Source organism: Parambassis ranga, chromosome 6 (assembly GCF_900634625.1).
Source record: "Parambassis ranga chromosome 6, fParRan2.1, whole genome shotgun sequence".
In the NCBI taxonomy this organism is placed as follows: Eukaryota; Metazoa; Chordata; class Actinopteri; family Ambassidae; genus Parambassis; species Parambassis ranga.
In genome coordinates this window covers 9444264-9458314 of record NC_041027.1, presented here as the reverse complement: position 1 = coordinate 9458314, position 14051 = coordinate 9444264, and the positions used below count along the sequence as shown (strand labels likewise).

The 14051-nt window shown below is 44.5% G+C and overlaps 1 protein-coding gene across 7 annotated transcripts in view; it reads left to right on the top strand.

Annotated features, from left to right (window-relative positions):
• The window catches only part of tjp1b (tight junction protein 1b), a 31829-nt gene extending 19108 nt beyond the window's left edge, over window positions 1-12721 (top strand). For 2 of the 7 annotated variants that reach the window (XM_028407528.1, XM_028407529.1), the window contains exons 12-28: window positions 2133-2241; window positions 2328-2547; window positions 2707-2891; window positions 3002-3097; window positions 3656-3738; window positions 3823-4033; window positions 4145-4245; window positions 4337-4687; window positions 4987-5226; window positions 6264-7121; window positions 7296-7384; window positions 7707-7922; window positions 8019-8155; window positions 8525-8993; window positions 9173-9390; window positions 9769-9912; window positions 10983-12721. In XM_028407528.1, coding sequence (XP_028263329.1) covers window positions 2133-2241; window positions 2328-2547; window positions 2707-2891; window positions 3002-3097; window positions 3656-3738; window positions 3823-4033; window positions 4145-4245; window positions 4337-4687; window positions 4987-5226; window positions 6264-7121; window positions 7296-7384; window positions 7707-7922; window positions 8019-8155; window positions 8525-8993; window positions 9173-9390; window positions 9769-9912; window positions 10983-11077 — 3822 coding nt within the window. In that variant the 3' untranslated portion in view covers window positions 11078-12721. The remainder of the gene's footprint in view (window positions 1-2132; window positions 2242-2327; window positions 2548-2706; window positions 2892-3001; window positions 3098-3655; window positions 3739-3822; window positions 4034-4144; window positions 4246-4336; window positions 4688-4986; window positions 5227-6263; window positions 7122-7295; window positions 7385-7706; window positions 7923-8018; window positions 8156-8524; window positions 8994-9172; window positions 9391-9768; window positions 9913-10982) is intronic. The other 5 variants (XM_028407534.1, XM_028407531.1, XM_028407533.1 and 2 more) reach the window with 3 other exon arrangements.
• The last annotated feature ends 1330 nt before the right edge of the window (window positions 12722-14051 follow it).

The window sequence follows — 14051 nt, the reverse complement described above, 5'->3', positions numbered from 1 at the left end:
TGGAAATGAGAGGAGGAGAGCATAGCACAGGAGAGTATAGGAGACGCGAGCATAGGAGAGAAGACTGCGATGACCCCACGGATCGCAAGGTGCGCGAGGGCCCGCAATGCTGCTTGCAGCTTTAATTTTTTTTTTTTTTTTTTTTTTTTTCCCCCTCCGAGATCGCATTTTTGGAGGCCTTAACATGCCCAAAAACTCACCAAACTTGGTAGAAAAATTCATTCGCCCGAAAAATTTTGAAATTTGCTGACTTTTGAAATGCACATATAAAAATGGCTCTATAGCGCCCCCAACGCGTAGCCCCTCTGGCCGGTTTGACACAGGATTATGAAAATTGGCACACATATGTATCACCTCAAGACGCACAAAAAAGTCTCTTGGACCCCCCCTCCAAACCCAACAGGAAGTCCGCCATTTGAAGGTTTGTGGCCGTTTTTGGCGATGTGTGACCCTGCTGCCAAACTTTTCACGCCTCGCATACTTCAACGGATCGAGCTGAAATTTGCCGTGTCCACTCAGGACACCATAGGGAATAGACGCATTCCAAAACTCTTACAAAAGTCTTACGGTGTGGCCGGGGCGTGGCCTCAAAGTTTGACCATTTCTGAGGACACAGAAAGTCTCTATAACTTCTTCGTTTTCTGTCCGATCTGTACGAAATGTCACATGTATGATCAGAGTCTGACCCTAAACACATCTATACAACAATATTGAGGCTTTGACAGAGCGCCACCTACTGGCTACACAAAATGTTGTGTTTTCATAGGTTTTTCTGCCTGCCCCCCTGGCCTGTTTTGAGTAGGGTCATGAAAATTGGTACACATGTGTATCACCCCAAGATGCACAAAAAAGTCTCTTGGACCCCCCCTCCAAACCCAACAGGAAGTCCGCAATTTTGAAATTTCTGTTAATTTTTGGCGATTTGTGACCCTCCTACAAAACTTTTCACGCCTCGCATACTTCCTCCAAATGAGCTAAAACTCACTGTGTCCACTCAGGACACCATAGGGAATAGACGCATTCAAAAACTCTTACAAAAGTCTGACGGTGTGGCGGGGGCGTGGCCTCAAACTTGACCATTCGCCATTACAAAGGAACTCACTGTATTTATTGCCCTAATGCGTAGCCCCGCTGGCCAGTTTGACACAGGATCATGAGAATTAGCACACATGTGTATCACCCCAAGACGCACAAAAAACTCTCTTGGACCCCCCCTCCAAACCCAACAGGAAGTCCACCATTTTGACTTTTGTGGCCATTTTTTGCCTATTTGTGACCCTGCTTCAAAACTTTTCACGCCTCACATACTTCATGCAATTGAGCTGAAATTCACTGTGTCCACTCAGGACACCATAGGGAATAGACGCATTCCAAAACTCTTTCAAAAGTATTACCGTGTGGCGGGGAGTGGCCTCAAAGTTGACCATTCGCCATTACAAAGGAACTCGCTGTGTTTTATGCAGTACTACCCATATACTTTATGCAATGTGGACAAAATCTTACAGTACTGCCATGGAGCCGAGTCTAAACAGATATATATGCTAATAGGATGATACGGTCATAGCGCCACCTACTGGTAGCAGGAAAGTTTGGTTGTAAACATGTGTTTGTTGTATCTCTGTGGAAATGAGAGGAGGAGAGCATAGCACAGGAGAGTATAGGAGACGCGAGCATAGGAGAGAAGACTGCGATGACCCCGCGGATCGCAAGGTGCGCGAGGGCCCGCAATGCTGCTTGCAGCTTTAATTTTATTCATGATTTTGCACATGGGCTGCTCCAAAATTCCTGTATCTTCAAGCTTGTCTCTTAGCAATTGCCCCAAGAGAGCACACACGATAACCGTGTTTCTTTTCCCTGTGTTTGTCCCATTCTCTTTTAGTCATATATCTCGCTGTTTGTACCTCCTCCTCTTTTTTCCATTCCTTTTGAGGAATGGCTTTGTTTTCTTGCAGTGCAATAAAACCTGCAGTTACCCAGGCAATTCAGGAAACAGAAAGAGCAATGTAATCTTTGTCCTTAATAGAGATTTACTCTTTCTGTCATGGACTCTATGAACAATGAAGGCTACTCTTGAAATTAAAAAGTACACAATGGCAGCAAAGGTTTGGTGTAAAATATGTTCTCTATTACAGGTAAATAATGTTGATTTTGCAAACATAATACGAGAGGAGGCGGTGCTATTCCTCCTGGACCTTCCTAAGGGTGAAGAGGTCACCATTCTGGCCCAGAAGAAGAAAGATGGTCAGTGAAAAGAAAAAGCACATAAGCTTTATTTCTTGTGGCCTGATTGGCGTGTTTGTTCTGACTTGCTGTTGCAAACTCTTCAGTGTATCGGCGGATTGTGGAATCAGATGTTGGTGATTCATTCTACATCCGGACACACTTTGAGTATGAGAAGGAATCTCCATATGGGCTAAGCTTTAACAAGGGCGAGGTGTTCCGTGTGGTGGACACCCTCTATAATGGCAAGCTGGGCTCCTGGCTGGCTATTCGCATTGGCAAGAACCATCAGGAGGTGGAAAGAGGCATCATCCCCAACAAAAACAGGTGATCCTTACAGACATGCATATCTATTCGTTGTATTTGTAATGTTTGTAGTGTAGTGTTTTAGTGTTTCGTTGTAATGTCCTCAGGTACATTGTTATTGTTAGCTATGCTGGGAGACACTTTCATTAAAAACTGTTTCTGTCTTCCCCTTGTCAACAGAGCGGAGCAGCTCTCTAGTGTGCAATATACTCTCCCCAAAACAGCAGGGGGCGATAGAGCCGACTTCTGGAGGTTCCGTGGTCTTCGCAGTTCAAAGAGGAACCTAAGGAAGAGCCGGGAAGACCTGTCTTCTCAACCAGTCCAAACAAAGTTCCCAGCTTATGAGAGAGTTGTGCTAAGAGAGGGTGAGGGATCAGGAAATGTCTGCTAAGCTTCATGTCACTGTAACATTAACACTGTGCGATTATATGAGCGTTTTTAAATGTTTTTGTCTGTTTCTGTCTTTGTTCTGCAGCTGGTTTCCTTAGACCGGTTGTGATATTTGGACCTATCGCTGATGTTGCCAGAGAAAAGCTCTCTAGAGAGGAGCCAGACCTTTTTGAGCTTGCAAGTATGTAATGTGTATTTACAAACCACATTAGAGCTTGAACAATGTATAGTGTTTAGTAGGGATGTCCCGATCCGATTACGTGATTTCAGACTCAATTGGAATTGGACGTTACCTCTGGGTTAGGCTCTGTATCTTGTAGTGTAGGGGTGTGACAGTTGCCTTTGGTGCGAGTGGAGACCTCGATGAGCCGCTGCCTGTGTGAAATGTCCTAGCTTGGGGAGGCTGAAGCATTTAAAGTTGGCGGCAATGTTGCGGGCAGTTTGGCGAAGCAGCGCACATGTGGAAATCCACAGTCGATGCAATAGAGAAGCGCTCTGGACACACAAACACAAGTTTTGCAATAACAGGCAAAGTCATTCCAGTATCATTTATATGGCGCAGGATTGCACAAATGACTGCAACGAGTGACTTGCTATTTGCCTTTGTAGAGAACCCTAAAAGTATCGGATTGGGACTCGGTATTGGCAGATACTCAAAATCAAATGATTTGGACTTGGACTTGAGGGCAAAAATACCTGTGTAAAAACCAGTGTAAAATTGTTCTATTTTGTTTTTTAGAGAGTGAACCAAGAGATGCCGGAACAGACCAACGTAGTTCAGGAATCATTCGTCTTCACACCATCAAGCAGATCATTGACAGAGTAAGCATGCCTTCTTCTGTCATAATTGTTTGTATGTTAAAGTGGATCTTAATTGTTTCTTTGTCCTGTCCTTACCTCACAAAGGACAAGCATGCTGTGCTGGACATCACCCCAAATGCTGTGGACCGGCTGAACTATGCTCAGTGGTACCCAATTGTAGTCTTCCTAAATCCCGACAATAAACAAGGTGTGAAGAACATGAGGACTAGACTGTGTCCAGAGTCCAGGAAGAGTGCCAGGAAGCTCTATGAGCGAGCCATTAAACTGAGGAAGAATAATCACCACCTGTTCACCAGTAAGTGTGCAGAGTGTGTTAAAACACAGTAAATTGCAAAGTTGCAAAGTAAATTAAAAAATTGTAATACTCTCTGTTTCACATTTAATTCTTTTTTTCTTTCTCTCTTAGCGACCATCAACTTGAACAATATGAACGATGGTTGGTATGGAGCTCTGAAAGAAACCATTCAGCAGCAGCAAAACCAGTTGGTGTGGGTGTCGGAAGGCAAGGTGAGCCAACTGGAAGCTTAGTTTCTCTCCTCTGAGCCTATTTGGTGTGGCTTAATGTGCCATTATATGGCTGGTTCTCTGCTCTACGCAGGCGGATGGCACTACAGAGGATGACTTGGATATCCATGATGACCGTCTGTCCTACCTGTCGGCGCCAGGTAGTGAATACTCCATGTATAGCACAGACAGCCGGCACACTTCTGATTATGAGGACACTGACACCGAGGGTGGAGCTTACACTGACCAAGAACTAGATGAGACTTTGAACGATGAGGTGGGTCTGCCCACGGAACCTGCAATCACCCGCTCCTCAGAGCCTGTGCGAGAAGACCCCCCTGTAATTCAGGACACTCCTGGTTACCCTGGATACCAGCACCCTGTGCAGCCCGACCCAGCCAATCGTATAGACCCTGCTGGGTTCAAGATGGCTGCTCCACAGCAGGTAAAGTTCTTATCTGGCATCACCACATATGGATGTGTGTCTAAATGTTCATGTGTTTATAACAGGGGTGTAGCTCATTTGATTCAGTGTCTGTGCCAAAGTTTGTTAAGATGAAATGGCCTTTGCTAAGTAATAAATAGTTTAGCAGCTACTGGTATGTTATCACATTTTTGCACATGCATTCTCCAGCCGGAATACAATTGATTCAGTGTAAGGAAGAAGATCATGGTGTGGGTAAGCTTTACTTTGTGTGCCCTTAGCAGGCTGTGTTATAAATGTCTCTTAACGATACTTCACAGCAAGGTGAGGCTGCTCTGTCCCTGCCCTCGTTGCCTCCGACGGTGGTAACAACCCCAGCTGTTGAGCAGCCTGTACAGCTAGAGGGTGTGCACCTAGAGGAGCCGCCTGCTGCAGCCGCAGCTCCTCAGTCTGACTCACTTAACAGCCCCAGCCCTGCCCCTGAGCTTATTCAGCCCCCACCACCACCTCCACCACCACATGAACCCCACCCGTCTGGCCAGCCTGGTCCAGAACCAAAGGTACCCGCTGTTTCACCAGCCACTCGGACCGGGCCTGGGCCCCAGCCTGCTGTTTTAACTGCCTGTCTTCTCACACATGCTTTCCACTCGCTCTCTGCATGACTTGCCCACACTGTGTGACTCACTGAGCCCACTGTGTGCCTCTGGCTCCCAGAGAAAATGTGTGACAGACTAGTCCACATGCACCACAGTGGGCTGGGAGACCAGAAGGACTGGTACATCTGAGTGTTTTACCAGGGTGAAGACATCCACAACCAGCCCTAACTGTTGCCTCTTACTTCCTTTGCATGGCTCCTAATGTTTTGGGTTCTTTTCAGCTTTAACTCTTCTGTAGATGAACAGTAGTAGCACATAAAGTGGCATCGTAGTGGGTAGATGTGTCGTCTGTTGTAGTGCCAGTAGTTTGACATTGCATAAGATGCAAACTGAATGTTTGTTGCATGATGACAGCTAACCTGCAGACAGTACTCTTGGTAATAACTTACGTCAAGCAATTCTCCCTATGGAATCAACAAACTTACATCAGCACACTGCATTATAACTCCTGTTGAATAGTTTTATCCTGAGTAGAGGCCTGAAATCAGCCTTCTTCCATAGAAAGTACTGTGACTAGATTTGCTGTCTACAGGCTACACATCATATGTTTGAAATGAGGCCTTTCAGAAATGTGCAAATTGCTCTTTGGTACAATATTAAAAAAATATAAAATGACCTTGGTTCCTATGGACTATCATTCTTGAAAGGCATCTTGTCAAACAGGCATTCAGAACTGTTTTTGAATAATGAACAAAGGTTTGCTTGTGTAATTGCATTCGACTTCATGTTTGTTTAATAACTGACAGATGTTTTGTAATATTTTTTAGTTAATGTTACATATGTTAAGTTGTTTGAGGTTTCAGTTAATTTCCTAGTAAAGAATTAAAACATGTCTGGAATTTTTTTCCTGGCTACTTTATGCCCTTTAACAATGTGTTTTTTTTTCTTTTAAACAAATTACAATTTGATGGATGCATTCATTTTGTGCTGTTTCTTTACAGATGTACAAGAAAGATCTGTACAATATGGAAGACCCTGTGCGAATCAACCATGGCCTGAAGCAGTCGATGAGCTACAGTCACCAGCTGCCGTACCAGGACAAACAGCCATACCGCGAATACGACCACCCGCCTTACGGATATGATGGAGGCGGCTACACAGAACCAAAGCCTCACAACACTGACTCTCACCTGCACTACGACAACCGTGTGCCTCATTACAACGAACAGTGGCCCCCCTACGACCAGCAGACCTCGTCCTCCCAGCCCGCAGGGTATCAGCCGGGCCACCAGCAACCCATTGGCTACAACCCCAGGTCCCCCTATGAAGATGGACCAGGGAGGGACTACAGTCCACCTCAGCCACGCTATGATGAGGCTCCACCAGTGGGCTATGATGGCAGACCACGCCACAGTAAACCTGGACCTATTCGTTATGATGAACCCCCTCCCCCGCCACCAGCAGGCTATGATGCCCGCTCTCCATATGAGGCAGAATCCCACAGCTTCCCCATTAATTCACCTCGATCACCAGAGCCTCCAAAGCAGTATTACGGTGACTCTGGTCTGAGGCCCACTTACATGTCTGGGCCTCCAAACCGGGGTTATAAGCCAGGGATACATGAGCCTATGATAAACTCTGAACCTGCCATTCCCCCTCCTAAGTCAGAGACCCTGCCCTCCCCAGCAGAGCCAGCAGTCACTCCAGGCTCCAAACCTCTTCCTCCATCACCCAGAGAAGACCTGGACGAGGACCCAGCCATGAAGCCGCAGTCAGTGCTCAACAGAGTCAAGATGTTTGAGAACAAACGGTCTGTTTCTATGGACAGGGCCAAGGAAGGCGAGTCGTCGGCTCTTAGGGTACGTTCCTACGAGGCCAGTTTATCTTCCAATTAACAAATTCACCCACTACACAACCTTTTTATGAGACAATTGCTTTGTAATCCTGCCCTGTAAGATGTTGAGTACAGTTGCCCATTCATGTGAAAAATCTGATGCAAAAAGCAAATTAAGAGGTCTGTGTTTGTTTTTCAGCCTGCAGATATTCCTAAACCTGTGAGTGCGCCTGGCCCAGTCCTCAAAGCCAATTCCCTCAGCAACCTGGAACAGGAGAAGTCCTATAGGTATGTAGTCCTTGTTACTGAATCCCGGGCTGCGGATGAATGAAGGGCACTTCGTCAGATCCTTGCAAAGGCATTTTTGAGTTAATTCATTGTTGTTTGAGCTCCCCCTAGTGGAGTGCAGCTTCATACAATATTCAGTTCTCCTTCTGTGACAACTTCAGCTTCAGTCTAGGCTCCTCATCCTGTCCAGTGTTTGGTGTCACTCATCTTTAAATGAACAATGTTTCTAACTTTTTATAAATTGCTATAGATCAATCATACTGCCAGGCTGTGCTGTCTGAATTTGTGCTGCTGGTTTACTTCTCTTTGGCCTTTTCTCCAGGGCTCCTGAGCCACAAAAGCCTCATACTAAACCTCTGGATGATGTAATGCGATCCAACCACTATGACCCAGATGAGGACGAGGAGTACTACAGGAAGCAGTTGTCCTACTTTGATCGGCGTAGCTTCGATAGCAAGGCCATGGGCCAACCTGGTCCTGGCATCAATCGCTTCCATGATCTGGCTAAACCAGCTCAGCTGTCCTACCCATACAACAGGTATGCCAACACCCCCTTTGCCAGCACTGTTGGCTGTTGTACAAGATTCCTGAACTCTTGAGTCATAGCAGCTTTGTTTGTGTTTACTCACTGTAGGGTTGAATCTGTAGAGAAGGTGAGTCCAGTGGAGAAAAGATATGAACCTCTGCCTCAGATCAGTCCCTCCACACAGTATGGGGCTCCAGCCTCCGCCATCCCACCCACTACGCTGCCGAAACTCAGCCCCAATGATGGTAAGCTCCCAAACATTAAAACTTAAATATGCACAGAAATGTGTCACACAGCTCAGTCACAGACTCACCTGCCCTTTAGCAGCCAGATGACAGCCATTTTCTTTTAACATGTTTTTAACTTACATGACTTGAGTTTAGATGTTTTGATTGCTGTTAGCAGTAATAGTTGTTATACATGCATGGACTGCGCATGCATGACACCATCCTGCTATCGGTGAATATTTGTAAACAGATTTGTATTATCTACCACAGTAAATGAATGGGTGAGGATGTGGTGGGTGAGGTTGTGTAAATAAATTAAGGGTAATACTCAACATAACCAATGTAACTAAGACTGTATTTAAGTGTTTGCATCCTCTTTCCTACCAGCTAACTCCATACCTGAACCTCTGAGCTCACCTAATCCTAAACCTGATCTGGCAGCTCTCAGGCCGACCAGCAGGGACGAACCTCCACCAGTCAGTTACCTGCCCCCGAGAGGCCTCCCTGACAAACCCCCAGTCAATGGCACTGACACAGCACCCCCAAAGGCGCTCGGTGCTCCCGCTCCAACTAGCTATAACCGCTACGTCCCCAAGCCTTACACCAGCGCCGCCCGGCCCTTTGAGCGCAAGTTTGAGAGCCCCAAGTTCAACCACAACCTGCTGCCCAATGACACACAGGTGAAGACAGACCTCCTCAACAAGCCCAGTGTGGTGGGCAACAGCGGAAAACCTCAGCTGTCACCGCAGCCTCTTGATCACGACAGTGGCCTGGACACCTTCACACGCACTATGGACAACAGGCCCAAATACCAGCACAATAACATCAACGCCATCCCCAAGGCCATCCCTGTAAGGTGAGAGACTCACACCCAGCAGCAGGGTGTGAGGTAATTACTGTAAGGCTGGAAGACAGTGAGAGACTTGAGAGGCTTGTTTGTCCACTGGGGGCTTCCTCTCCTGTCCTCAGCTGTGCATTTTCTCTGCCTACACTGATTTGCCTGATGATACTGACTTCTGTGCCTTCGTCCCTCAGCCCCAGTGCACTGGACGATGACGATGAAGAAGAAGGGCACACAGTGGTGGCCACCGCCCGGGGGATCTTCAACTGTAACGGAGGGGTCCTCAGCTCCATTGAAACCGGCGTCAGCATCATTATTCCCCAGGGTGCTATCCCCGAGAGTGTGGAGCAGGAGATCTACTTCAAGGTGTGCCGGGACAACAGCATCCTGCCCCCACTCGACAAGGAGAAAGGTCAGCCCTTCACTGCTGTACAGCGATCCTCTGTACTGTTAACATGTCATCAAGCCAGATGTTTGTAGATAGATGTGCTTCCGAGAAACTGCTGTAGAAACTGAAGGGAGTTCGTGATGGTTGAGACAAAGGCAGTGGTTAAAGATTGGTTCTCAGTTACATCCTTGCTTCCAGTTATATGTTGAAGATTTTCTAATTAACATTTAGCACCACGGGAGTGTATTTATGTGATTAACCTGGGAGGTCACTTAACAGTTAATTTACTTTCCCTATGAAGGCCTGGCAATAGACTCTTGACTGTGTGATGGCTAATCCTTTGTGCTGATTAATTCTAGTGTTTATTTTCTGGAATTTAAATCTTGTTTTGTATCCATGTAGGAGAAACGCTGCTAAGTCCGCTGGTGATGTGTGGCCCTCATGGACTCAAGTTCCTGAAGCCGGTGGAGCTACGCTTACCTCACTGTGCGTCTATGACCCCTGATGGTTGGTCTTTTGCTCTAAAATCCTCCGACTCCTCGTCGGGTACGCTGTCCTCTCTGTCCTTTTGGGGTCTGTGGGCTGGCTTTGGAGATTAAATAAGAGAGTACAATTATCTAATCTGTTTCCCTCATTTCCCCTCACTTTTTCCTCATGCATGTGCTGCTTGGAGGCTTAAGCTGCTTTATTGTTTTCATGCGTAATATGAACTTTAAATTTCCCTCAGTCATGAGGATTTGCTGCTGTGTTAAATCTGCCAGTCCTGCACTATGACCAGTAAAATAGTTAACAAATCAATACTGGTGTAGTTGATGTAATTAATTAATGGATATTGACTTTATATAATAATTTATATGCCACCAATTGAGCCAGAAGCCAGGTTTATTTAACCATTTGTCCACATGTATGTGTTCATGGATTTGCACAGCAGTGGGTTGTTTGCTCTTTAGCATCAACACATGACTTTACACTGCTAAAAATGGTGCTTTCACATTTGTAGTAGTAAACAATGCTTTTTTTTGACCCCTGTGGAAATGAACCCCCGATCCATAAATGTACTGTGTACCCTCTCAGCAGAACAGTAAATGGTCTGTATTTATATAGGGCTTTTCTACCTACTCAAGGCGCTTCACACTGCTTCACATTGACCCTCGCGCACACAAGCGTGCACACATTCACACACCAGTGGTGTACCTCCTCAGGGTTAAGTGTCCTGCCCAGGGCAGGGGATCGAACCGCCAACCTGGACAACTGCTCTACCACCTAAGCCACAGCCTTTGATGTCACTGTTACAGTAAAGATAACATGACAAAAAACACCTCTGCTGACTATACTGAGCAACTACTACTGAGTAACTGATGTTAACTGCTTAGCAAAGATGGAAACACCAGCGCTAATCAGTCTTTTTCAAATACATGAAATCCAAGGAACTTGATTCCAGGTAATTTCGTGGCATATAAATGAATGTATGATCAAACTTTGAATTGACATTCATGAAATGAATGATACATTAAGCGCCGCTCAGCTTTGAGCATCTCCTGTGGTTTTGTTTTCTGCATTTTAAAGACTTGGTGAGGCTCTCTCAAAGGCTGACATCATGTTTCTGTTTCCTGCAGGTGATCCCAAAACCTGGCAGAACAAATCTCTCCCTGGAGACCCAAACTACCTGGTGGGTGCAAACTGTGTGTCTGTGCTCATTGACCACTTCTGAAGAGGGCAACAGCTGGCCTGTTACTGAATGTGATAAATAAACAGGGCACCTCGGTCACCCCTGTCGTGCTCTGCTGGTGCACATTGCTTGATGAAGTATGAACTTGATACTCTCACATTGTTTACTGTGCCCAAATTTATTTAAACAAAAAAAAAATAGAATAAAACACACACACACACATTAAAGGAGTCTGAGGAGTCCAGCATCCCCAAGGCTGTACTCTTGTTTTCTTTTTTTTTGTTTTCGGTGCTTTCAAGGCTTGCAAAAAATGAAGATTAAAACAAGTTATTTAAACAAAGGAACTGAAGTTGGAATGCATGACCAGTGCCACAGACTGAATAATCTCATTTTGACATTTTTAGCTAGTTTTGTAAAAGGTCAAAGCCGCAGTGCAAGAAAAAAAAGGAGAATTTTGGAAAAAAATTTTGCTTACCGTTTAGAAAAAAAAAAGAAAAACACTCACAAACAGCAAAGTTGGTATATGCAAAACTTTTGTTTGTGAGTTCTGTGGTCATGCGTTTCACTCCTGAAGGATCTCTGAGGACTTGAGAAATGCCGAGCCCGACTCATGAAGGAAGACGTAGGCATCACAAGGATTACAAAAAAAAAAAATTCCAAAATACGGAAGAATGAAGGTTAAGTATTAGCTTCAGACGCCCGTTGGTTCAGACGGGGCTCTCTCTGTTTAAAACTGATGTTTTGTAGAAATGTTTTACCGTAGATAAATATACTGACTTGATTTTACAAACTCCTGCTGTCTAGAGATCTATGCATGTGCTATGACTCAGGTCCAGAAGCCTGCTACTACTAAGTTCAACACATGAAAATCCCATCGTACACTGCAAGCAGTGATGCCTTATCTGCATATTAACTTTTCAGTAAAACTTTAAAACATCGGATCCTTCAGTTATAACGATCACTACGGAAAGAAGAAGTTGTCTCTGCATTTTCTCTTAAATAGTGAACTCGGATTTAGCACACGAGAATAATTGAGGCTGAAGAAAAGGTATGCTTTCTTTTACTGCTATGCATATGAAGTCTGAGGAAATACAAAAAGCTAGAAGATGTTTAAATTGTGGCTGTACATATTGCTAGCATATGGCCTTGGTTCTCTGTAAATGAACTTTTGTACATCTTTGTTATTTTGTATAAAAGAGAAAAAAAACGTTTGTTTAAAAAAGAGAAAGCGGTTACATTGGTTATGTTTGTATTCTGGTTATACCCCTGAGCCTTGGAACTGATATAAGCAGTAATAAGTCCGACTTTTCTACCAACATATACACACACTACTTAAGGCATTTTTAACTGTCAGAAAACTTTTTATTCTTATTTACAAACTAGAGAAGTGCTTGGTTTAAAATGATTTTAAAAGACGTACTTGAGAGGGGCTGCTGTGAAGAGTGGTCCCTTCCTTTATTTGTGATACTGGATGCTGTATTGTGTGCCCTGAAATGTATTTTTGTACTAATAGACAATTTATTATGGCACATCAGTACTATTTTTCTTTTGATATGATAACACTGCTTCAACCCAACACTAGTTTATTTTCCTGTGTGGCTGACATTCTTTTTATTTATTTTACTTTGGTTCAATTTATTTTTCCTTTGCAACACATTTCTAAGTATACAACTGTATTACTAAATAAATTCATTTATAAAGTAACTGCTCCATTGACTCGTGTTGTGTTGTAGCTCCAGGTTTCCAGATGGATTGCCACACCCAGTTTTTCAGATTCCACTGAGGGTTCCTTTAGTTGGACATTATGTTGACAGTAAGCAGTTTTTTACCAATTACAGCTGTTTACTAATATATTCCATGTGTAACACTAGTGAACTGAGCAGCCGGTTGGAAACACTCTGCATTTACACTTCACTCTTTGAACTTGGTGTTGCAGCCATGTTTTCTTACCATAACTATGATGAGTGTGTGAAAACATGTTCTTATAAGTATGCAGCGAAAGTATTCAGATGATTCATTCACTACATTGTAGAGCCCCTTTGGAAACTTCAGTGTGACATCATCAGGGGTGAACTGTCTCCACAGACCATCTGTAGGCTTTGTGCTTGTTTGCGGTGGGCCCTGCATCCAATGCACTGACTGATGAAGACGGTCCCTGCTGCACAGCATTGATTTGATGTGCACTGTAATCAGTGACTCATGTCTGCTTGTCCTGTGTTGACGCAGAGCTACTGACTGTCCCGAAGCCTCTGCTTCGCTGTCACACCAGTCTCAGGTAGCAGTTGTCTTCAAGGATCTGTGTGTAGTTGGTTTTTCATCACTTCTGACTAGCCTCCTTGTTGCTAAGAAGCAGCCTCTTCCACCAGTATAAATGGTGTAGACCTGATCTGTGCCTGACCACAGTTGTATCACACTTTCCTGGACGTCTTGGCTTACTTTGTGTCCTCACAGACAATACACAGTTAAATCCAGAGTGCAAACTGTTACACAGCCTGAATACTTCCTGATTCCTAATAGATTCACAGGCTACCACAGGTCCTCTCTTTATGCTTACCATGAATATTTTGCTGGTATCTTATCATAAATGATTTTCACTTTCAGACATGTTGGCACTGCTTTAACTTTGTCAAAGGATTTTCAAATTAGTTAGTTAGGTAGCTAGTCCATAATGAATGACTATATATGTTATGAAGAAGTCCTCTCTCAGTGCACCGGTCAGAGAAGCATGTGTCTGAAAGTGGAAGGAGAACAAGCTGCGAACTCATACAGTAGGTCTGGAAGTTATTTTAAGTTCATGTCGTTAATGTCAACATTAAAAATGAAGTCAGCAGCTTTTTCAGATTTCAACATCTCTGTCATGCTGGGTCACACGACTCAGATTGTGACAGAGAGTTGTTTCTAGTCAAAGGCTGCACCGGTCATTCACCTCTCCACAGTCTCATAAAAGCTGCAGCTCCCACAGTGACATCACAAACAACATCCAGACGATAGATCCTCTCTTAGGTTTCACAGTGAC